This window comes from Penicillium odoratum, assembly GCF_028828045.1.
Source record: "Penicillium odoratum strain IBT 22623 chromosome Unknown utg000005l_segment0_segment0, whole genome shotgun sequence".
NCBI classification, from domain to species: Eukaryota; Fungi; Ascomycota; class Eurotiomycetes; order Eurotiales; family Aspergillaceae; genus Penicillium; species Penicillium odoratum.
In genome coordinates, this window is record NW_026643147.1 from 5417665 (window position 1) to 5435760 (window position 18096).

The 18096-nt window shown below is 50.2% G+C and overlaps 9 protein-coding genes across 9 annotated transcripts; 3 read left to right on the forward strand and 6 right to left on the reverse strand.

The window, feature by feature from the left end:
- Positions 1 to 262: 262 nt before the first annotated feature.
- Positions 263 to 1612, forward strand: N7520_007595 (DUF3500 domain-containing protein; the record flags this gene model as incomplete). The annotated part of the gene is made up of 2 exons (XM_057141529.1): positions 263 to 479; positions 537 to 1612. The coding sequence occupies 2 exons, from the start codon at positions 263 to 265 to the stop codon at positions 1610 to 1612; spliced, it is 1293 nt and encodes a 430-aa protein (XP_056995535.1).
- A 448-nt stretch (positions 1613 to 2060) lies between these two features.
- N7520_007596 (uncharacterized protein) lies at positions 2061 to 2903 on the reverse strand (the record flags this gene model as incomplete). Its single annotated transcript, XM_057141530.1, has 4 exons — positions 2061 to 2252; positions 2322 to 2612; positions 2686 to 2747; positions 2804 to 2903. 4 exons carry the CDS (start codon positions 2901 to 2903, stop codon positions 2061 to 2063), a joined length of 645 nt encoding a protein of 214 aa, XP_056995536.1.
- A 1145-nt stretch (positions 2904 to 4048) lies between these two features.
- N7520_007597 (U6 snRNP complex subunit PRP24) lies at positions 4049 to 8032 on the reverse strand (the record flags this gene model as incomplete). Its single annotated transcript, XM_057141531.1, has 4 exons — positions 4049 to 4738; positions 4803 to 5153; positions 5206 to 5433; positions 5486 to 8032. The coding sequence occupies 4 exons, from the start codon at positions 8030 to 8032 to the stop codon at positions 4049 to 4051; spliced, it is 3816 nt and encodes a 1271-aa protein (XP_056995537.1).
- Positions 8033 to 8948: 916 nt separating this feature from the next.
- N7520_007598 (mitochondrial 54S ribosomal protein uL22m) lies at positions 8949 to 10020 on the forward strand (the record flags this gene model as incomplete). The annotated part of the gene is made up of 2 exons (XM_057141532.1): positions 8949 to 8988; positions 9047 to 10020. The coding sequence occupies 2 exons, from the start codon at positions 8949 to 8951 to the stop codon at positions 10018 to 10020; spliced, it is 1014 nt and encodes a 337-aa protein (XP_056995538.1).
- Positions 10021 to 10305: 285 nt separating this feature from the next.
- Positions 10306 to 11386, reverse strand: N7520_007599 (uncharacterized protein; the record flags this gene model as incomplete). Its single annotated transcript, XM_057141533.1, has 4 exons — positions 10306 to 10635; positions 10717 to 10959; positions 11023 to 11262; positions 11297 to 11386. 4 exons carry the CDS (start codon positions 11384 to 11386, stop codon positions 10306 to 10308), a joined length of 903 nt encoding a protein of 300 aa, XP_056995539.1.
- A 606-nt stretch (positions 11387 to 11992) lies between these two features.
- On the reverse strand, positions 11993 to 13773 carry N7520_007600 (uncharacterized protein; the record flags this gene model as incomplete). The annotated part of the gene is made up of 2 exons (XM_057141534.1): positions 11993 to 12976; positions 13036 to 13773. Coding segments are annotated over 2 exons (1722 nt in total), but the record flags the coding sequence as incomplete, so codon positions are not given.
- An 852-nt stretch (positions 13774 to 14625) lies between these two features.
- Positions 14626 to 15435, forward strand: bud32 (serine/threonine protein kinase BUD32; the record flags this gene model as incomplete). The annotated part of the gene is made up of 1 exon (XM_057141535.1): positions 14626 to 15435. The coding sequence occupies one exon, from the start codon at positions 14626 to 14628 to the stop codon at positions 15433 to 15435; it is 810 nt and encodes a 269-aa protein (XP_056995541.1).
- Positions 15436 to 15595: 160 nt separating this feature from the next.
- On the reverse strand, positions 15596 to 16644 carry N7520_007602 (putative gamma-cysteine synthetase regulatory subunit; the record flags this gene model as incomplete). The annotated part of the gene is made up of 2 exons (XM_057141536.1): positions 15596 to 16541; positions 16622 to 16644. 2 exons carry the CDS (start codon positions 16642 to 16644, stop codon positions 15596 to 15598), a joined length of 969 nt encoding a protein of 322 aa, XP_056995542.1.
- A 221-nt stretch (positions 16645 to 16865) lies between these two features.
- N7520_007603 (aldo/keto reductase) lies at positions 16866 to 18012 on the reverse strand (the record flags this gene model as incomplete). Its single annotated transcript, XM_057141537.1, has 4 exons — positions 16866 to 17018; positions 17084 to 17453; positions 17504 to 17685; positions 17938 to 18012. The coding sequence occupies 4 exons, from the start codon at positions 18010 to 18012 to the stop codon at positions 16866 to 16868; spliced, it is 780 nt and encodes a 259-aa protein (XP_056995543.1).
- Positions 18013 to 18096: the final 84 nt, after the last annotated feature.

Consider the following 18096-nt stretch of genomic DNA (forward strand, 5'->3'; position numbering starts at 1 on the left):
ATTTGTCTATTCCATATATCTTAACCCGAATGAATCAAGTTCTGTTAATAATACTCGTAAATGCCTTTCCGGTGACACCGGATTGGCCCAAGTAGAACTTCTTCGCCACCATGAACTAGGAAACGGATAAAATCTCACCCACAATTCCCCACGAGCGTGGGGATGCCGCCTCAATCCGCATCTGTGGGGTTCATACTATATTACGCACTGCTACTGCTCTCTTTGACTCCAATCTTTCTTTATCTTAACCCTTCTATACATAATGACCTCCACCAATTCATCCCTAGAGAAGCCGACTGGCGAGTACCGCCAGTACTTACCCGACCTGAGCCTCAAGCGCTTCCAGGTGATGTGCACGCAGGACGCGCACGAGTACGCTCATGACTTTAAGACATTGAAGCAGCCCCCATGGTTGCACGGACTGTATATGCATTGGTTGGACTTGTTGCAGGAGCCTTTCAAGGGTGTCACCACCGATGGTAAGTTACCCCTAAACTATATATTTGAAGCAATTGATCTAATCTCTCCAAATTCAGGCCGCGTCCGACCCGATCTTTTCACTCTGCAAGATGAAGATGTTCCAATCCAGCACATCGTCGATACCACACAGACATTCCTCAGCCTTTTGGATGATAAGCAGAAGGAAGCCGTTAGCTACCACATCGACTCCCCACAGTGGCGCACATGGTCGAACCCTGAGTTCCTACTTGCAAACAAGGGTGTCCGTCTCGACGAGGTAACCGAGAATATTCGTGATGCCGTCATGAACATCCTCAAGGCTACCCTTTCTCCCGAGGGCTATGAAAAGGCCGTCAGCGCTATGCGCATCAACCATTTCCTCGGCGAGTTGGTCAAGTCCCCGGCCGTGATGAACGAGTTTTCCTACAACTTTGCTCTCTTCGGTCGGCCCTCGATTACCAGACCCTGGGGCTTCTCTTTCTATGGCCACCATCTGTGTTTGAATATCTTCCTGTACAAGGGTCAAATCATCGCGTCGCCATGGTTCACTGGTGCAGAGCCCAATGAGATCGACGAGGGTCCTTGGGCCGGAACTCGGATTATGCAGGTGGAAGAGAAGTTGGGTCTGGAGCTGATGCAGTCATTGACTGTGGAGCTTCAGAATGAGGCGAGGGTATTCGAGAAGATGAAAGATCCTGCTATGCCACCTGGTCGCTGGAACAAGGATGACCAGCGCCATCTGTGTGGTGCCTACCGTGATAACCGGGAGGTTCCGTATGAAGGTATTCTGGCGTCGACTTTCAACGAGGCGCAGAAGAAGCTTATGTATGGCATTCTGGAGCAATACTTGCTTTACCTGCCGGCCAAGTCTCGGGCCTTGAAGCTTGAGCAGGTGCGTCGGTGGGAGGCGGAGACTTACTTCTGCTGGATTGGTGGTAATGGTGATGAGGATCCATTCTACTACCGTATTCAAAGCCCGGTTATCCTTGTTGAATTTGATCATCACTCTGGTGTGTTCTTGAACAACGACGAACCTAAGAAGTTCCACATTCACACCTTACTCCGCACTCCTAACGCGGGCGACTATGGCCATGCCCTGCGGGCTCAGGTTCCGGCTATTGAGGGATTGAACGGGAAGGAGATTGTTTGGTAGGTGGATACCTGAAGGCGTGGATTTTGATAAACTCTCATGTATAATCTTATGTGATGAATATTGATGACTTTTCTATTTCTGTTGGAATATGTGGTTGCCTTTTCTTATCTTCAATATAGACCATACTGGCTGATTCGGTCTGATTACTAAAGGTCCACCCGAACTACGAAGATATGATTGAATGTAGATTTCCAAGCATGTATAGGCAGCTCGCTGAAGTGAATTGTTCCATCCGAATTAGTTCCATCTTTGGGAAACAAAAAATGTATATACGACCCATAACGCCAAACATCTGAATGAAAACATTTGAAAATAATGGAAAAGGAAATTAGATACCACCATGATAGGTCGTGGCATTGAAAGTCTTAGCATTTCGTATACCAGCAGATGTGACCCTCGAATATCGTATAGCACGTATGACCTCGTAAATATGGCGAGAAACCAGCCATCACGACGAAACCCTAATATCATCATGATCAGGAATAAGTTCATACCCACCTTCAGAAGGCAAAATCTGAGCCGCAACAATGATCGCGCCAGCGCAAATCAGACCAATACACCAGCTCGTAGTGCAAAACATCCAAGACTCATCTAGCTGCCATCCAACGAAGAACCGGTCCTCATTATCAAAGAGATACGCCTAATCCAACCAGAGCCATTAGCATATTAACCCCCTTCTCCAGGACCCAGGTAGAGGGAGGGACCTTACCACAAGCGACATACTCGCTGCTTGAATAACAGCAGACAATATAATCAAGATACTCAGAACACGCCACCCAGTTTCCCGAAGCCGCTTCCCTCCCGCCAGTATAATCAGGTATGTGACGATACTCATACCCTGCAACACGACAGCAAAGGACATCAAGAATCCAACAGACCGCCACATGGAGCAGAAATATCGGTCTTCACCATGACAGTCTTCGCGGGCGGGGAAACTCTCACATGTATCGGATAGAGAGGAGCAGCGGCGGTGGAGACCGTAGGAAAAGTGGTGGGCAGGCTGGAACGGAGCGAATGGGTTAGTTTGTCCGATCGCAAGAACAAAGCGGGAAAAGAAAAGCAATATCACTAACCTTTTCGCTATGATAGCTGACCCATCTCGGTATGACGATAGCGCTGACCGTCAATCCGAACGCTGTGTCGTTAGTCTAGAGTTCGTTGTTGCCTGGGTTCGGTCCGGATGTCGCTTACATGCTAGAAATACCACCAGGGTGCCTGTGTAGACAATCGTTTTGGTTAAGAAACCTGTGTAATTTCGGTCTATTCCTCGTGGTACCAGATGGAAGTCCATGGTTGGGTATGGGTCGATGGGATTTGTGGTGTGGGTGGTTCACCGTTTAATAAGTTTGGCCCGCGCGGCTGGGATGAATAGAAAGGGATGAAAGATATTCTAGCGACTTCGGTCCTTTGATTCTTTCAGTGATTGAGAAAGACTAACTTAAAGAAGGAACACGAAGAAACCGAGATCAACCTGGAGGTTTGCCCAGTTTGTCCAGTGTGACCATGTAGAGGTCAAAGTGAAGTTCAACTTGATTTCCGGGGTTGACTGTGACCCACTTTCGTCCCACCTTTTACCCGCGTCATGATTACTCAGTTGATGGCACTCTTCAGGTACGTGATTATAGTGAAAGATCACATTGATCAATATCAATAGTACTACTTGAGGGACTTTTAGATTCTTCTAAGGCTTTGAATATTTTATTCTGTCAGTCATGGGGAACTAAGCACTTGCTTTTGATAATTTGACAATGACAATGAGCGGTTATCCAGTCTCTCCACTTGGTTTATTCTCATGCATGCCTCATTTCTCCTTTCTATGTGATGCGGTAAGAGATATGGAGATTAATGGGTACTTCTGCCTGGCAATATCTGTTAGGGCCCACGGGTTGAGTGGACCTCGGATGGAGCCAAGCTGAGCTTAAATTTGTCTCACCTACAACTGGGCATGAATCTTCAATTTGAATCCAATCATCATTACGTGCATCCACAAGGACAACCACCAATGTTAGATACCTATCCACTCATTGTGGCTGAATCTCATGTAGTTCAATGCATCGATGGCGGGGTTATCTGCAGACTACGTCACTGTACATCTTATTGAATAATTTGCAAGGAAACCCGTCCTGACAGAATGGGTCTCTTGGAACAGCCGTCATCATTAGAACTAAAGAATACCCAGCAATACAGAGGCATAATATACAATGAGCAGATATTCTACCCGATAAACACCAGAAGCGGGGGAAACATAGCACAAAATATGTCAACCCAGATGGATCTCGTGGGTCTCATCGCAACATTCAGGGGACTTGCCACCCAGCAAAAGAAAAGATAATAAGGAAAAACATCGTAGGAAAAGGGAAAACGCCAACCAGACTCATGCCAGAACAAATACGAATCTTGCGCCGGATAACGTTCAATGTTCATTGCCGTAGCACTTCACTCCTTGCGGTTTTGCAGCATCGCTCGGAAATCATCATTGCTCTTTTTGGACGGGCCCTCGCCGGTCTTGCCATCGGTTGAGGTGTCCATCTTGTCGCCCTTGTCAAACTCACTGGGGTTGGGTGCAGCTCGTTTCACCCCCAGTCCGGCCCGACGGCCTCCGCGGCCAGGTTGCTGGGGGCGCCGAATCGGTCCTGCAGGTTGCAGGTTGGTCTTGGGTTTTTCTTTCTTGAGCGAGGTGATCCGGCTAGTCTTCTGCTCGGCCTCCATGGTTTTCATCTCGCTCACAGTACCAATGTGGAGTGGCCGACCTGGAAGAATTTCTTTGCCCTCAAGAGCCAATGTGGCCTTGCCAGCATCGTGGACATCCGCAAACTCAACAATAGCACCTTGGTGATTCGGTCGGAGTATGACTTTCATTAATCGGCCAAGTGGCTCAACGAAGGCACGGACACGCGCCTCATTGATGGTGTCAGGCACATTCATCAACGCAATTGTGCGCTCCCATTGGTCGCTAGCTGGCTCCACGGCACCGACACCATTGACCTCCGGGGTTGGTGAAGCTGAATAAGCAACGCGAGAACCAGCGGTGCTGGTCACGCGCTTCTCATTCGAACTGGGTAGAACCCGGATTGGGCGAGACTTGAGGCTTACACCGTCCATTGCAAGTGCCGCGGTCGCTTCCTCCTATGAAGTAGATGAGCATTGACCAGGGAATTTTGAGCTGGAAAAGGGAGTTTGATAGACATACCTTGGTAGAAAACACCACAAAGCCATAGCCTTTCAAGCCACGGTCATTGGAAGGGAGGGTTACACTCTCAACTGTGCCATATTTCGAAAAAGCTTTTTCCAAATCCTTCTCCTTTAACTTGAAAGACAAGCTGGTGCAGAAAATCTCACGACCTTCCTCCCGTGGTGAGCCACGCTTCTGCTTCAGCGCCGGGTCCGAGATTTTTGCGACAAGGCTGAGCCCTTCGACAGAAGCTCCATCCATTTCAGTGGCGGCATGAGCAGCACCAGAAGAAGCGAACTGAACATAGCAGAATCGTCGACCGGTCTGAAACTTGAGTGAGGGCCAACGCACGTCCACAATGCGACCATACTATAACAGTTAGTCAGCGGTACTGTATTTACTCAAAGGTATCATTGCTTACCTTGCCAAGGAGACCGTGGATAAACTCATCATCGGCAGTTGGAGGGAAGTTGGTGACAAACAGAGTTGACTCGGAGTCATCCTGGACATCAATGATGTTCTCACCAAGAGTTTTTTGATCACGGGTTAAAGCGCTGAGAGCGTCCTCCTTCGTGTCGAACTCGACCTTCGCAACCAATGAATTCTCATCCTCTCCAGGGAACATCTTGACACCATTTATCGTGCCAATCTATCCTCTGCATTAGTAACTATATCGTTAGAGAATCGAATAGGATACTCACCTGTCGGAAAAACTTCCGAACTTGAGCTTCAGACGTGTCCTTTGGCAGATTCTTAACCACAACAGTTGCGTGTTCCCGATCCCGAGTAGGCTCTGGCTCGCCCTTGACCTCTGGAACAGTCTCCTCACTGCGGGTCTTTTTACTATCAGGCTCACCATTCGCATCTGTCTCGTCCTCCCGTTTTCTCTTTTCCGACGATGTAACAGCTTCGACAGCAACGTTCAACTGCTGTTGTTGTGCCGTCGCAGCCTCGTGAGCCTCTCTCTCTCTTCGAGCATTGACAGCCCGCATGACCTTCCGAGTTTCGATAACAGCAAGCTGGAGCTCATCCGAATCTTCATAGTCTTCGCAGTGAGCAAGGTAGGTCTGTGTGATCTTTTCGGGCCAGTCAAGGTCAGTTCGCGCCATGGCTTGCTTCAGAACTGCAGTGGCATAGCTAGGCGTAGGGGTCCGTCTCGCAGCATCCACTGTGGTCTCGCCTTGGACAAACTTGCTCCAAGAGATAAGTTCCCAGGCGTAATAAGTGAGCCAAAACTCATAGCTGTTACCACGACGAGCCACAAGGCCCTTGAAAGTCTCTCGAGCACTGTCCCAGCTACCACTCTCGCTGAGGTACCGGATGTAAATGCGTTCCAAACGGAATAGAGGATCTCCCTGGTAGGATCGCCCATATTTCTTCTCGCCAAGCTCTTGAACGCTCTCGATTGCCGAGCGAATTCCAACTTCTGCGACATCCAAGTCTTCATCTGTGGAGTCCGAGAGAAACGCACGTCGACGTAGGTAAGCACACCATGTGGTATGAACCTTGAGTACTTCTTCCATCCCACCAGCATCAAGCAAACCTGTAGCGGTAGCTCTGTGCTTGATATCGGAAATTGTAGAGAATGACAGACCCTCTCGTTCCGAGCTGAGGAGGTACTGTGACCAGAGGTTGCCAGACCATGGGCAGTGACGCGTTCCACGGTCAAGGGTGGAAATGGTTTTGGTAGATGTATGCTTGTGCATCGACTCCTCCAGAAGGAACATGACGTGGCCCTCCCATAGAGCGACGTCAGTGGGAAATCGCAGAACGGCGCGCTGGTAAATAGCATTGGCAAGTTCGAAATGGAATTCCCGTCGACGGCGATTCCTGGTTAGCTCCCAGTCGATATACTCTGTATACACAGCGTATTCGTGAGCCTTGTCGCCTGACTCCTCAGCCTGGCTCAACCGATGTTCAAATTCTTCTCGAGCGGAATAGATGGCCTTCATTTTAGAGCCTTTGGCGGCAGTATCGGCCATGATAGTCTCGTAGTTGGACTCGTAATAGGTGGAGACGAATCCAGAGAATGACTGGAAGGTCTGATCCCAATTTGCATGGGGGGTCTGCAGCCGAGCATCATATAATCCACGAAGATGATTGATTTTTTCCTGCGAAGGAGACCGGGAAATATCCTGGGCCAAAAGATCAAGGTACCGATCCCATACCAAATGACTATTGTTGATTCTCCACCGGGTCGATTCAGCAGCGTCCTTCCACACATCGAGAACTAATTGCCAAGTGAACCTTCGGCGATCTTCCTCTGTCCATTGGCCAGCTCCACCGGTTTCCCCGACTGCAGATTTGTAGAGGTACAAGACCCATTCACCATAAATATGCCATAGGTGAGTGCTACCAAATTCTTCAATGACTGAGCGCCTGCACAAATTTACAACCGCATCGCGATCTGCCGCCGAGTTGGTCAGCATACTCTCATCTTGAATCCACTCAGCCCAGAGATTCTCGCCCATGGCGAAAAGCTTGTCCATTTCCTCTCGAGCTATCCGCATGTCCTTGAGTAAATCGTATCGCCGGGGGTCACCATGGAGTTCTGGATTGTTGGGTGGGTAGACATGATTCACAAAGCCGCCATGCAAGATACCAATGAACTTGACATGCGCATCATACGTGTGGGGGTTCTCTTGAATCTGATTGAACAGATCCGTTGCCAACCGCTGAGCGTCCGGGTCCAAGGATGTGTCGGCATAGTTCCTCCGCGCACTTTCCCGAGGACCTTCAGACATGGCAATATCAAAGGAGGTGCGAGGGATGGGAGTATTGTGATTGATAGTATTCACGTGAGGGTGGATGGTGGAGGGAGATAACTGATGCTCGTATGACTCGGTACCCCGCAGCATGCTTTGCGCATTTTGTCGCTGTGGCTGGTGGTGTTGCATTGCAGCTAGGTCGGCCAAGGTGTCCATGCCGGGGGTCGAGGGCTTGGTGGAAGACGCCCGGTCGGTCGCAGGTGAACCGTTTCTGGCATTCGGGTTGGAACCAACGGACTGGCTACCTGCCGTAGGTGGAGATTCCGAGATGGCAGGCCCAGTGGGGGCGTAGATCTGCTGGGCTAAAGGCGAAGAGGTCTTGCCTTTGCGAGTAGAACCGGAGCGCGTCCGCTGAAGTGCCTTGTGGGGGGATGGCCCTGCAGTCGAAGTCGGTGCGTTATTTGACGTGACACCGGGCACGGGCGTCGAATGTCCGGGGTGAGGATTCGAGTCCGGGGACAGCAATGAATTGATGTCCATCTTGCCAAGCAGAAAGAGAAGGCGAAAAAAACTGCGATGCGCTCCAGGCAGGACTGATAGGGAAAGCGAAGCGATCGAGTTCACGGAAATATCAGATATCAATCACGAGATCACGGATAGTGCTAAGGAAGCAGCGACCCAGATTAGAAGAGAGCCACGAGATGCCTCAACATCAAGTCCATTCCTATATTGACCAGCGCAGCTAAGGATCCCTATCTCCTGTCGATTTTCGGGATCGCAGATGAGTCGCGCGAGGCGGTTCGCACCAGGGAGCTTTTCGGTCGCGGCAGCTTCGTGTATCCGATAGATGAACCGAGGGGGGTGTGCGTAAAGGAACGTGTTGACCGAAGGAGCGGGACCCAGAGTTAGGCAGGTTAAGGTGGAATCTGCAGCTTGCTCGAAGCAGGGACCGTGATGAGCAGGAGAGACGCCACAGGCGAGGTGGCCTGGGAGTATGGGAGGGAGGATGAAGGAAGGAAATCGGAGGGGAAGAGAGGGGAAGAGATGGCAAGGAACCGGGAAGGAGAGCAATGAAGGCCCTGAAAGGAAGATGAGGGCTCAGTGGATCTTTACTGTGGAGATGACGGTGTGAGGGAAGACCGAAGACCGTGTGGGTGATAGAGTTGGCGTACCCTCATGAGGCCCGATTTGATTAATTCTAAGGCAAATTCAAAAAACATAAAATCTCTGGCAGGGTCTACTTCTGATGTGGTGAGAGGGTGAAATATGATATAATCTTTTTTTACTTTCTTTCATGTACTGATCGTGATCAATCACGTCGCGACTTGCATTTAACTGCCTTAGGCATAAACACTTGGTACGGTGACGCGGAAAGACCAATTACGCACCGTAAGTTTCACCTTTTTTCCACGCTGCTCCGATCTCCGATCTCCAATCACATCTTCAAAAAGCTACAATGGGCGCTGTCTTACCTTATGGGCAGCTGGTTCGGACTGGTAGGCTTCAAATTAGTATTCCCGACTAAATTCACATGAAGACTAACCCTTTTGCTAGCGGCCCGAGCCCGTGTCGCCTATGTCCCCCGACGGACATTGACTACAACCCCCATTCTCTACGCTCAAAATGACCAACCCGGCAAGAAAAAGACATCTTTCTTCTCGTCAATGAAGGATTGGATCCTTGGTGAAAGTCCCGAAACAAAGCCTCGGGCTCGCAAAGCGGCAGCACGCCAGCAAGGTGAACTCGGAACAAGCTCTATTTTTGCAGAGGATATGAGCAACACTTCCGGACCTAAACCCTCCCGCAAGAAGGAAGCTACAGAGCAACAACAAGACGGCAAACCCCACAAAAGTCTGGAAGAGCGCGACAAGGCCCACCTCCAATTTGCTCTGAACCCCAACCCGAAGGCCCAGCTCCGATGGGAGAAGAAGATGGTCATCCGTGAGATCCGGAAACGTGGCCGTCTCCCCAAAGCAGTCCAGATCAAGCGAACAGAGCGTGAATCGCTTTCCAAGTCACACTGGTTCAAGACTTCTGTCAAGAAGCTGGGCCCCCTGGCCCGCCAGATTGCCGGCAAGAACATCGACGAGGCCATCCTGCAGATGCGTTTCAGCAAGAAGAAGGCCGCTCTCGATGTGCTTGGCCACCTTGAGCACGCGAAGAACGTCGCCATGGTCCGTGCCGGCATGGGCCTGCCGGAGGAGAAAGCTGAGCCCACCAAACCTCTCACCGTTGTCCTCAAGTCTGGCGAGCGCAAGACTATCACCGATCCCACAAATATCTATATTCAAGAAGCTTGGGTCAACCGTGGTCCCTATGGACACGGCATGGACCACCGTGCTCGTGGTCAGATCAACCGGCTGCGTCCCCCAGCCACTGGTCTTTCGGTTGTGTTGAAGGAGGAGAAGACCCGTATCCGTGAGTGGGAGGAGCGGGAGGCTACCGCACTGCGGAAGCGCAAAGAGCAGCTCTGGGTCCAATTGCCGGACCGGAAGATTTCTGCTCAGAACCAGTATTACAGCTGGTAATTGTGTGGACTTGTTCTTCTCTTTGGCGTTGCATTTGTATTATTTTAACACCTGGACTCACACCAACTTGGTGTTCCCCCAGTCTCTTTGGTCTTTGTTTGTCCTCGGCCGGTTTGTGGAGAGGATTTTGCATGCAGTAGAAGAAGCGGGCTAGTCGCCCATGTACAATATCTACAATATTAAAGTCATATCTCATGAATATTCTCCCCTTTCCTATCTCTTCTCTCGGTTGAACTACCGCGATATCATGAGTCTATCTCAGTCGAACCTACACAATTGGGTTCCTCATATGCGCTCCGCCTGCACAACAACCGGAATCACTGCCCCGGTCTGCAAAGGAAACGCACGGTGACCAATAACCTCTAGAATACTAGTGATAGCACCCGAGTGCGCCGTGAGAGAAAGAATAAGATTCTCATCGTTGGCAAAGATATCATCCAGGAATTTCGTGAGCCGCTCATTGCGCTGCTCATTCGTCTCTCGGCTATACGCGTCCCAGAGCGGATCGTCCTCAGAGAACCCAGGCTCGAACTGATACCCCGGGAACTCGGCTTTGATTTCAGATGCCTTAGACCGACGATCACAGGTGTGTTCACCCAGCGTTTCACGAAGCAGCTACAATATTTCAATTAGCAGCCAGTCTTGTTTGATTCCCATTGACCTCGTTGGGACCGGAAATGTATAATCATAACCTACCTCTTTAATCAAAGGTCGGAATGGATCTGTGAGTGGCATATCCAGTCCCTTGAATGTGATTTCGGCTGTTTCGCAAGTCCGATGCAACGGACTGACATAGTATGACTGCGGTGCGGGGACCCCATTGGCAAATTGCCTTTCCCATGTCTTGTTCGCCGTTTTGGCTTGGGATTTGCCTAGATCTGTGAGTCTGGCATCAACCCAGTTGCCAAACTCGTCTCCGTCGAGTAGAGACCAGTATGCCTTGATTGTTTATGTGGTAAGCCAATGGTTTCTTGGGAGTGTAATCAAGTGATAAAAACATACATCCCATGCTTCAGTGCCATATCTCCTTTCGGCGACATTATGGACACCCTCGCCGTGTCGTCCGAGGAAAAGCACCTTATATTGTACTGAATTCCCTCCTAGGTTGTTCAATTCATTGACGGCTTGAATAAACTTCTGCCATTGGGTGTGTAGTGGGGAGTCTCCATGGAGAATGAGGCCGAAATTCGACTCTGTCTGAATATAGAATGAGCTCACGGTTTCTTTGCGGTATCCATGATCCTTTGAAAAGGAAGTCAAGCTTGTGGTGTCTTACGTAGTCGAATGTACTTGGGTCGGTTTCCGGTTCATCCTGAAGGAAGAATCCCGGCACGTTGGAGAACTTGAATGCGGCTGATTGAGTCATTAGGTTTGGTATCAAGTGCATGACCTTTACAAATCATGAATCAGCCAGACGTGGGGGTGGTTCTCCGGGGTAGAAGAGAAATCGCCGTGCTAATTCCCGCAGTGGGGCTGGACAGGTGCGCGGTGAGAACTGTGCACTATACTGCCTACTTCAAGCCGATTACTGGCGCTATTAGGTACAGTCATACATTTTTTAATGGGAACTTAATTCAATGTTGTGATTCATTAAATTCCATCATGCATGTTTGAAGTTTTCATGCATATATGGCCAATAGTTCGTCCTAAATGGTGAACATAGTCATCTAACATTCTACTAGACCACTCTAACTAGCCCTGTAGTCATAATCCCTGAACTCCAGGCCAAATTATTCATCGCAACAAATATACCAATAGAACTCGCTTTCATCACTCGTGGGGTCGAAACGATTCAACCCGAGTCCGCAGTTACTGAATTTAAATCAGTCACTGCGTTGTCTGTTCAAGCAAAGCCTGCACTCCGCGTGTGTGAAAGACCAAGAAACTTATTAGCAGATAGAAGATATCTGCTAGCTAAGGATAAGCCCTTGAGGGTCACACTCTCTGACCAAGAGGTCATAGATACGGACTGCCAGTCGCCAAATACTGATTGCAATGCTCTTGAGAACACTCCGAGCTGAGCAACGGTGGACTGGATCTTGGATTGAACAATAAGACCACGGCCAACCTTTCCGGAGTTCGCAGTCAAGCTTGAGCTTCTGGTAGCCAATGTGCTCACCTCTGCGCAACCAGAGTTCCTGGCTGGCAGTGAAGATCGGATTCTCTCCGTGCTTCCGCCATCCGGCAGCGAAGAAAGACTGTTCTTGATAAGGCTTTGAAGCAGCGAGGTTCTGGTGTGAATTACACACAGATCGCGGTTTCGTGTATCGCCAACTTGAGGTTGATCGATTGCCTTGGTGGCATTCCGGTTGCCCGAAGCAACACGCTTGACGAGCGAGAATTTCGGTCGCTGGGCTTCCCGCGCGAGGATGTGAGCAATTCCCCGTTCGGGGTGGCCTGTCGTTGGGACAGACTTGGCGGTGGAAACGTTGCACTGCGCAGCGGTAGGGCTGTTGCTCGAAGACGAGCCCATAGCAACCCCACGAGATGTGGGTAAGCCAACAGACTTGCGATTCGGTTGAGGCGACCTCCCCACAGAGGAGTATTGCATCGCCGAGGATTGGGGCACCGCTGCTTGGCCCAGTGACCTGTTTGAACTTTGCGCTCTTTGGCTGGTATCTGGGACTGGTGACAGCACAAAGCTTGTACTGTACTCGGGTGCATGGCCCGAGTTGTTGCGGGTGAAGGAGGCGGTTGTCCTGGTAAATGGTTGTACACCAGACGAACTGACAGACGAATTCGTCATCGGGGATTTCACTATTACCCTCTTCGGGGCATCGACTGGTGGTCGTACGGTCTCAATGACTCGTGGAACGGCGTGATCAGAAACCCGAGAGGAATAAGATGGTTGAAGAGTTGAAGCCGTCGAGAATTGTTGTCTCGGTCGTTTAACTGCGACATCCATTGGCACCTCACTGACGCCCGCACGGGCAGCAGCCTTCTCAAGGCAGTTGCACTGGAGTGGGATTAGATATCAGGGTTAAAAACAAGATCACAGGGTCGAACAAAGCTTACTCTCTTGTGCTGTTTCTTGTGCTTTTCACAAGCGCCATACTTCCGCGCTTTAATGTAGTTCTCCTTCTGCGCTTGGGAACGAGGCTTCTGCTTCTTTGGAAGGTTGGCAGTGGCATTCATGTTCAGATCAAGGACCATTTCCATGCCGCCATTTCCAGACCGGGAAGGAGCTGGTGTCTCCTCCGGGCTGGCGCTGTTCGGTCGAGGGGAGATGCTCTCGCGCATGTAGTCCGACCAGCATGGCGATGAGAAGCTGGTGTTGGAATCGGAAGACATCTCGAGGTCCAAGGCCGTGGCATCACACAGTCGCTGCAGGTGCAGAGCAATTGCTGCTTCTCGGCGCTTCTCCTTCAGAGAAGCGACACGAGGGTCGAGGGCGGCCTGCGCCTCAACCATTTGCCTGAAGTCGAAGGTGGTGTCGTATGATTGGTAACCATGGAACATAGCATTATCCAGGGGCGGAACAAAGTCCGGCACCAGGCCCACATTGGGGGACTGGTCAACAAAGGAAACTTCATGTGACAAATCATAGTTTGTCATGTCCGAGAAACCAGGCTGGGTGAGGTCAGGCAGGTCATTGGTGAAAAGGTCAGCATCGTAGGGAAGCGACATTTCCGGGGAGATGGAGTTAGCGGAATAATCATCGCTATAACTCGGCGAAAGATCAAGAAACTGATCAAAGTCAACCCACTCCTGAGTGGAGGCATCCATGAAGAACTGATTTTCAACTGACGCCATGGCTTTCGGGTATCACAGGGTAAGAATGGGTACTTTTGGGAGGTTTTTAAAGAGTGTGTATCGGAGATGTATAATCAGGGCCACAAGGGGCCTAGGTGTAGATTTTTCCCGGGGATGTGATAAGATCGAAGGCCAACGAGGGGACTCGAAAAAGAAAAGGAACCTGAGGCAGATTAGGCAGATTGCGATTGTATATACGTGAGAGCCAGTCCATTCCTCTTTGGGGTCCCCGACTTCCGCTAAACTGTTTTAGGAGCCCGACAAAGCCCGCTCACTCACTGAGTCATAGAAACGGGGCTTAGATCAAGCGGGGCTCCGAGCTTGGACCCTCTAGCACATCCCTATTAGGGACTAGCGTATTTACTTCCATCCAATCCGACCGCCTTGGTTTTCTGCTCTTCTGGTCAGGTGATCTCTAATCTATAATCTCTTCGCTGTATACTTCGTAGGCACTTGGGTAAGTGGATACAACATAAGGTCATATCGATCCCTGAAAGCTTGAAATTGCTAGCCTAGCGCCTATCCTAGCGTCAAGTTAGTCATCAAACCTTGAAACCTGCACAATTGTGTATGAAGACCAGCTAGTTCATCATGCAAGCGTCAAGTCAAGAGACTTGCCATTGTGTAAATCGAATGATATCTAAATACATATGTCTTTTATTTTGAGGGCGAATGATCCAACCTTAGTGATCTATATGAGTAGCATGGCAATTTTCATGACTCAAGTACTCTAAATAACCAACTGGCGGGTAAACCCCACCAACCCCCAAGCGGAACTTTTTCCAGCTTCAGCTCCGAACACCATAGATTCAAGCAACATCCCACCACCCCGTCTCATTACCCACCGTCACAATGGCCGACGACTACCAACCCCCGGCTCTTCCCTCTCCATTCATAAACACCAATCCGCTGCCTATTCTTCTTGCCCAGGGCGCCGAAGCTCACGTCTACAAAACCGTTTCCCTTGACCCCTCCATCCCAGCGGCGCTGAAGATCCGCCCCTCCAAACCATACCGTCATCCAACCCTCGACCGGAAACTGACTCGCCAACGCGTTATTCAAGAAGCCCGATGTCTCGTTAAACTCGTCCGCGAAGGCGTCAAGGTACCCGCAGTCCTAGCACTGGACTGGGAGGGACAGGGTGGTGATGAGGCAGGCTGGGGCGGAGCCTGGCTGCTAATGGAATGGATTGAGGGGCCAGTGATCCGTGTTGTACTTGAGAAGTGGGAGGCATGGATGAAAGCGAATCGCTCAACGTTAGATGCGACACGGATTGCCGAGGAGGAAGCGCGAGTGCGGGGCCTGATTAGGCGCATGGGATCTGCCATTGCTGGACTGCACAAGGCTGGTGTCGTTCATGGAGATTTGACGACAAGTAACCTTATGCTGCGGTCTGCGCAATTGGAGGGTGACACCTTCTCTATGGATGGGGAGGTCGTACTGATTGACTTTGGGCTTGCATCACAGAGCAACCAGGATGAGGATCGGGCGGTGGATTTGTATGTCTTGGAGCGGGCGATTGGAAGTACACATCCATTGTCGGAGCCGTTCTTTGATGAGTTGCTTGTCGGGTATAGAGAGGGGAATAAGGGCGCTACTTCTACGCTTCGAAGACTTGAGGATGTGCGGTTGCGGGGCCGGAAGCGCAGCATGCTCGGCTAAGGATGTCTATCTTCAATCTTGACTGACAAGGTTCTTGAATGTCGATATGAAAATGCATGCGATAATCCTCTCACAAAAACAAAAGAAAAAGAGACAAAAAAAACGCCCCGCTGAATCATGGAGATGAATGCTTTAACGACGAGAGTTACGAGCCTGGCGTTCACGGCCGCGAATTGATGCATGTACCAACATCTGCAAGAGCGAAGTAGCCCTTGTTTTCGACCACTCCGCGATCCTTCACAACTGCCGTGTACTTCACCACCCATTGTGGCGCAACATCTCCTTGAATCCCATCATCTGCCCCAGGGGCAGAAGCTAGGATGCCCGCGCCTTTGTCCGTCGGGCCCAGAAGCTCTCGCGTCATACCCACTGGAAGGATATCATTGCAGTCATTATGAGTGAGGAGTTGGATCTGCTCCTGCTTGGCATATAGGATCAAGGACTTGGGAACCACGCAGCAGTCTTTGAGGTTGATCTGGTCGACGGAAGGCTTCACCTTGGTGTGCGGCAAAAAGCGAGCCAATCGTTCGCTGCCAAATTCTGCCACGCCTAGCTGGGCAATCATACCCTGCTCATGCAGCGACTCGAGGGTCCGCCACGTCTGCACCATGCTGTCAAAGTCATCGGGCTCGCCAGTGGCTCCGGCATCCTCCTCATCGCTGTCGTCATCCGCGTCGAAGAGAATACCCGGAAACGACACAATCAGCAGATCGATAGATTCAACGTGTAGTTCTTTCAATACCAAATCAATCGCCTCCCTTGTGTGTGCGCATCGCCGAGATACCGGAATCCCTGGTAGATAGAACAATTTCACGGTGATATCGTATTGAGATCGCTCCTCTGCCAATCCGGGCTGTGAGAAGTCGATCGCAGGAATATACAGTGATCCATTGTGTTCTCCCGTCCAATATCCGTAGTCTTTTTTGGTATGCGATCCATTGGCATGGCCGTTGGAAACCCCATTCCCGTTCGCCTGGGACCCGTTGGCGGATTCAATGTGCTGCGACGCGAGAAAATTCGAGCGCAGAGAGTTGATGAGTTCGACGTTGGACTTTTGTGTGAGCGGCTGGCGAATGACAGACGGCCTGCCGCCTTGCATAAGATTCCTGAAGTCAAGTGGTCAGTCTACGTTCCTTTTTTTGGGTTCTCCTCGGAATTCCGATTCTTGCACCAGGAAGCGACTTACGAGGTGGAGAGGATCAACTTCATGGCGCTGATCAATGGAGAGAGGAAGAAAGGAAGGATTAAGAGATAAAAAAAAATATGACAGAGTAAATTTGTGCAGCGCGTTGCGTAAAAGAATGTCTTAAAGAAGAATTACGAAAACCCCGCGGTTTATCTTGACCCCTCCAGGGCTCCGAGCCTCCGAGTCCCTGACAAATCCAGTTCCCGCATTTACAAATTCCCTTCTATAAAAATCTAGAAATCAATTAATCCTCATCTACAGTCGGATCCCAGTCTGTCGGCGAGTATTCCCCCGTATCAAGTAACGTCATATCCTCATCATCAAGTTCAAAGTCAAATACTTCCGTATTCTCACGGATTCGCTGCGGCGTCTCAGATTTAGGCAAAGGCACGAATCCCTAACTTCATCAGCTCATGTCCAATCGCTATGAAATCCACGAAAATCCAAAAATTTTGATCTCACCATTTGCAAACTCCACCGAATCATAACCTGAGCTGGCGACTTCCCATACTTCTTCGCAATGCGCGCCAACATGGGTTCCCGCAGTCTTACTCCATGCGCAAGAGGTGAATACGCTTCAACTACAATCCCGCGGTTCTGACACCACTCTGCAATATCGGAGTGATCCAGCCACGGGTGCAATTCCCACTGCCCGACACTGATCTCACCACCACCGCCGTTCTGTATGTACTCCTCCAGCTCTTCGAGGTGGTGGATGCCGAAGTTGGATACGCCAATGGATCGGACTTTCCCTGCCTTTTGCGCCTCAACTAGGGCACGCCAAGAGCCTAGTCGGGCTTCTTTACCACCATAGGGAGCATGGAGTAGGATCCTATTTTGTCACTGGTTGATTTGGCTCGGGGTGGAGATATCCAAGCTTACAGGTCAAAGTAGTTGGTCGCTGCTTCTTGTAGACTATTGTCGATGGCTCGTGCTGTTGGCTTGTAGCCCATTGATCCTGGCGGGATCTTGGTAGTAAGAAAGATCTCGGATCGGTCGAGGTCGGAGTTCTGGACTGCACGGCCGCAGCCTTTCTCGTTTCCGTACATTATCGCTGAGTCGATCTGGTGATTGGTTAGATATCGGCTCTCAAGTTACATGTCTTGTTAAGGGTAGATACATGGCGAAAGCCGACTTTCAAGGCTTCTTGGACTACTTTTTCGGTTTTGGATGGGGCACTGTTTCTTGTTATTTGATGTTGACATCGTTGACTTGCTTGATACAAACATCATGTAAACCTGGAGGTATTAGGAGTCTCGGTCAGCATGTTACTCTATGGCTTTTGTTGCCAAGTGCGGTGCAGTCTAGTTACTTACCCCATATCCAATGACCGGAATTTCATGGCCTGATAACAGTTTATGTTTCGACTGCAGACTCTGTTTGTTTGCCATTATGTGGTGTATGCTGAATTGGACTAATAAGAGGTTGTACTTGAAAGGTTAAAAGAGATCAAGACTCGGCCTTCGGAACGATGA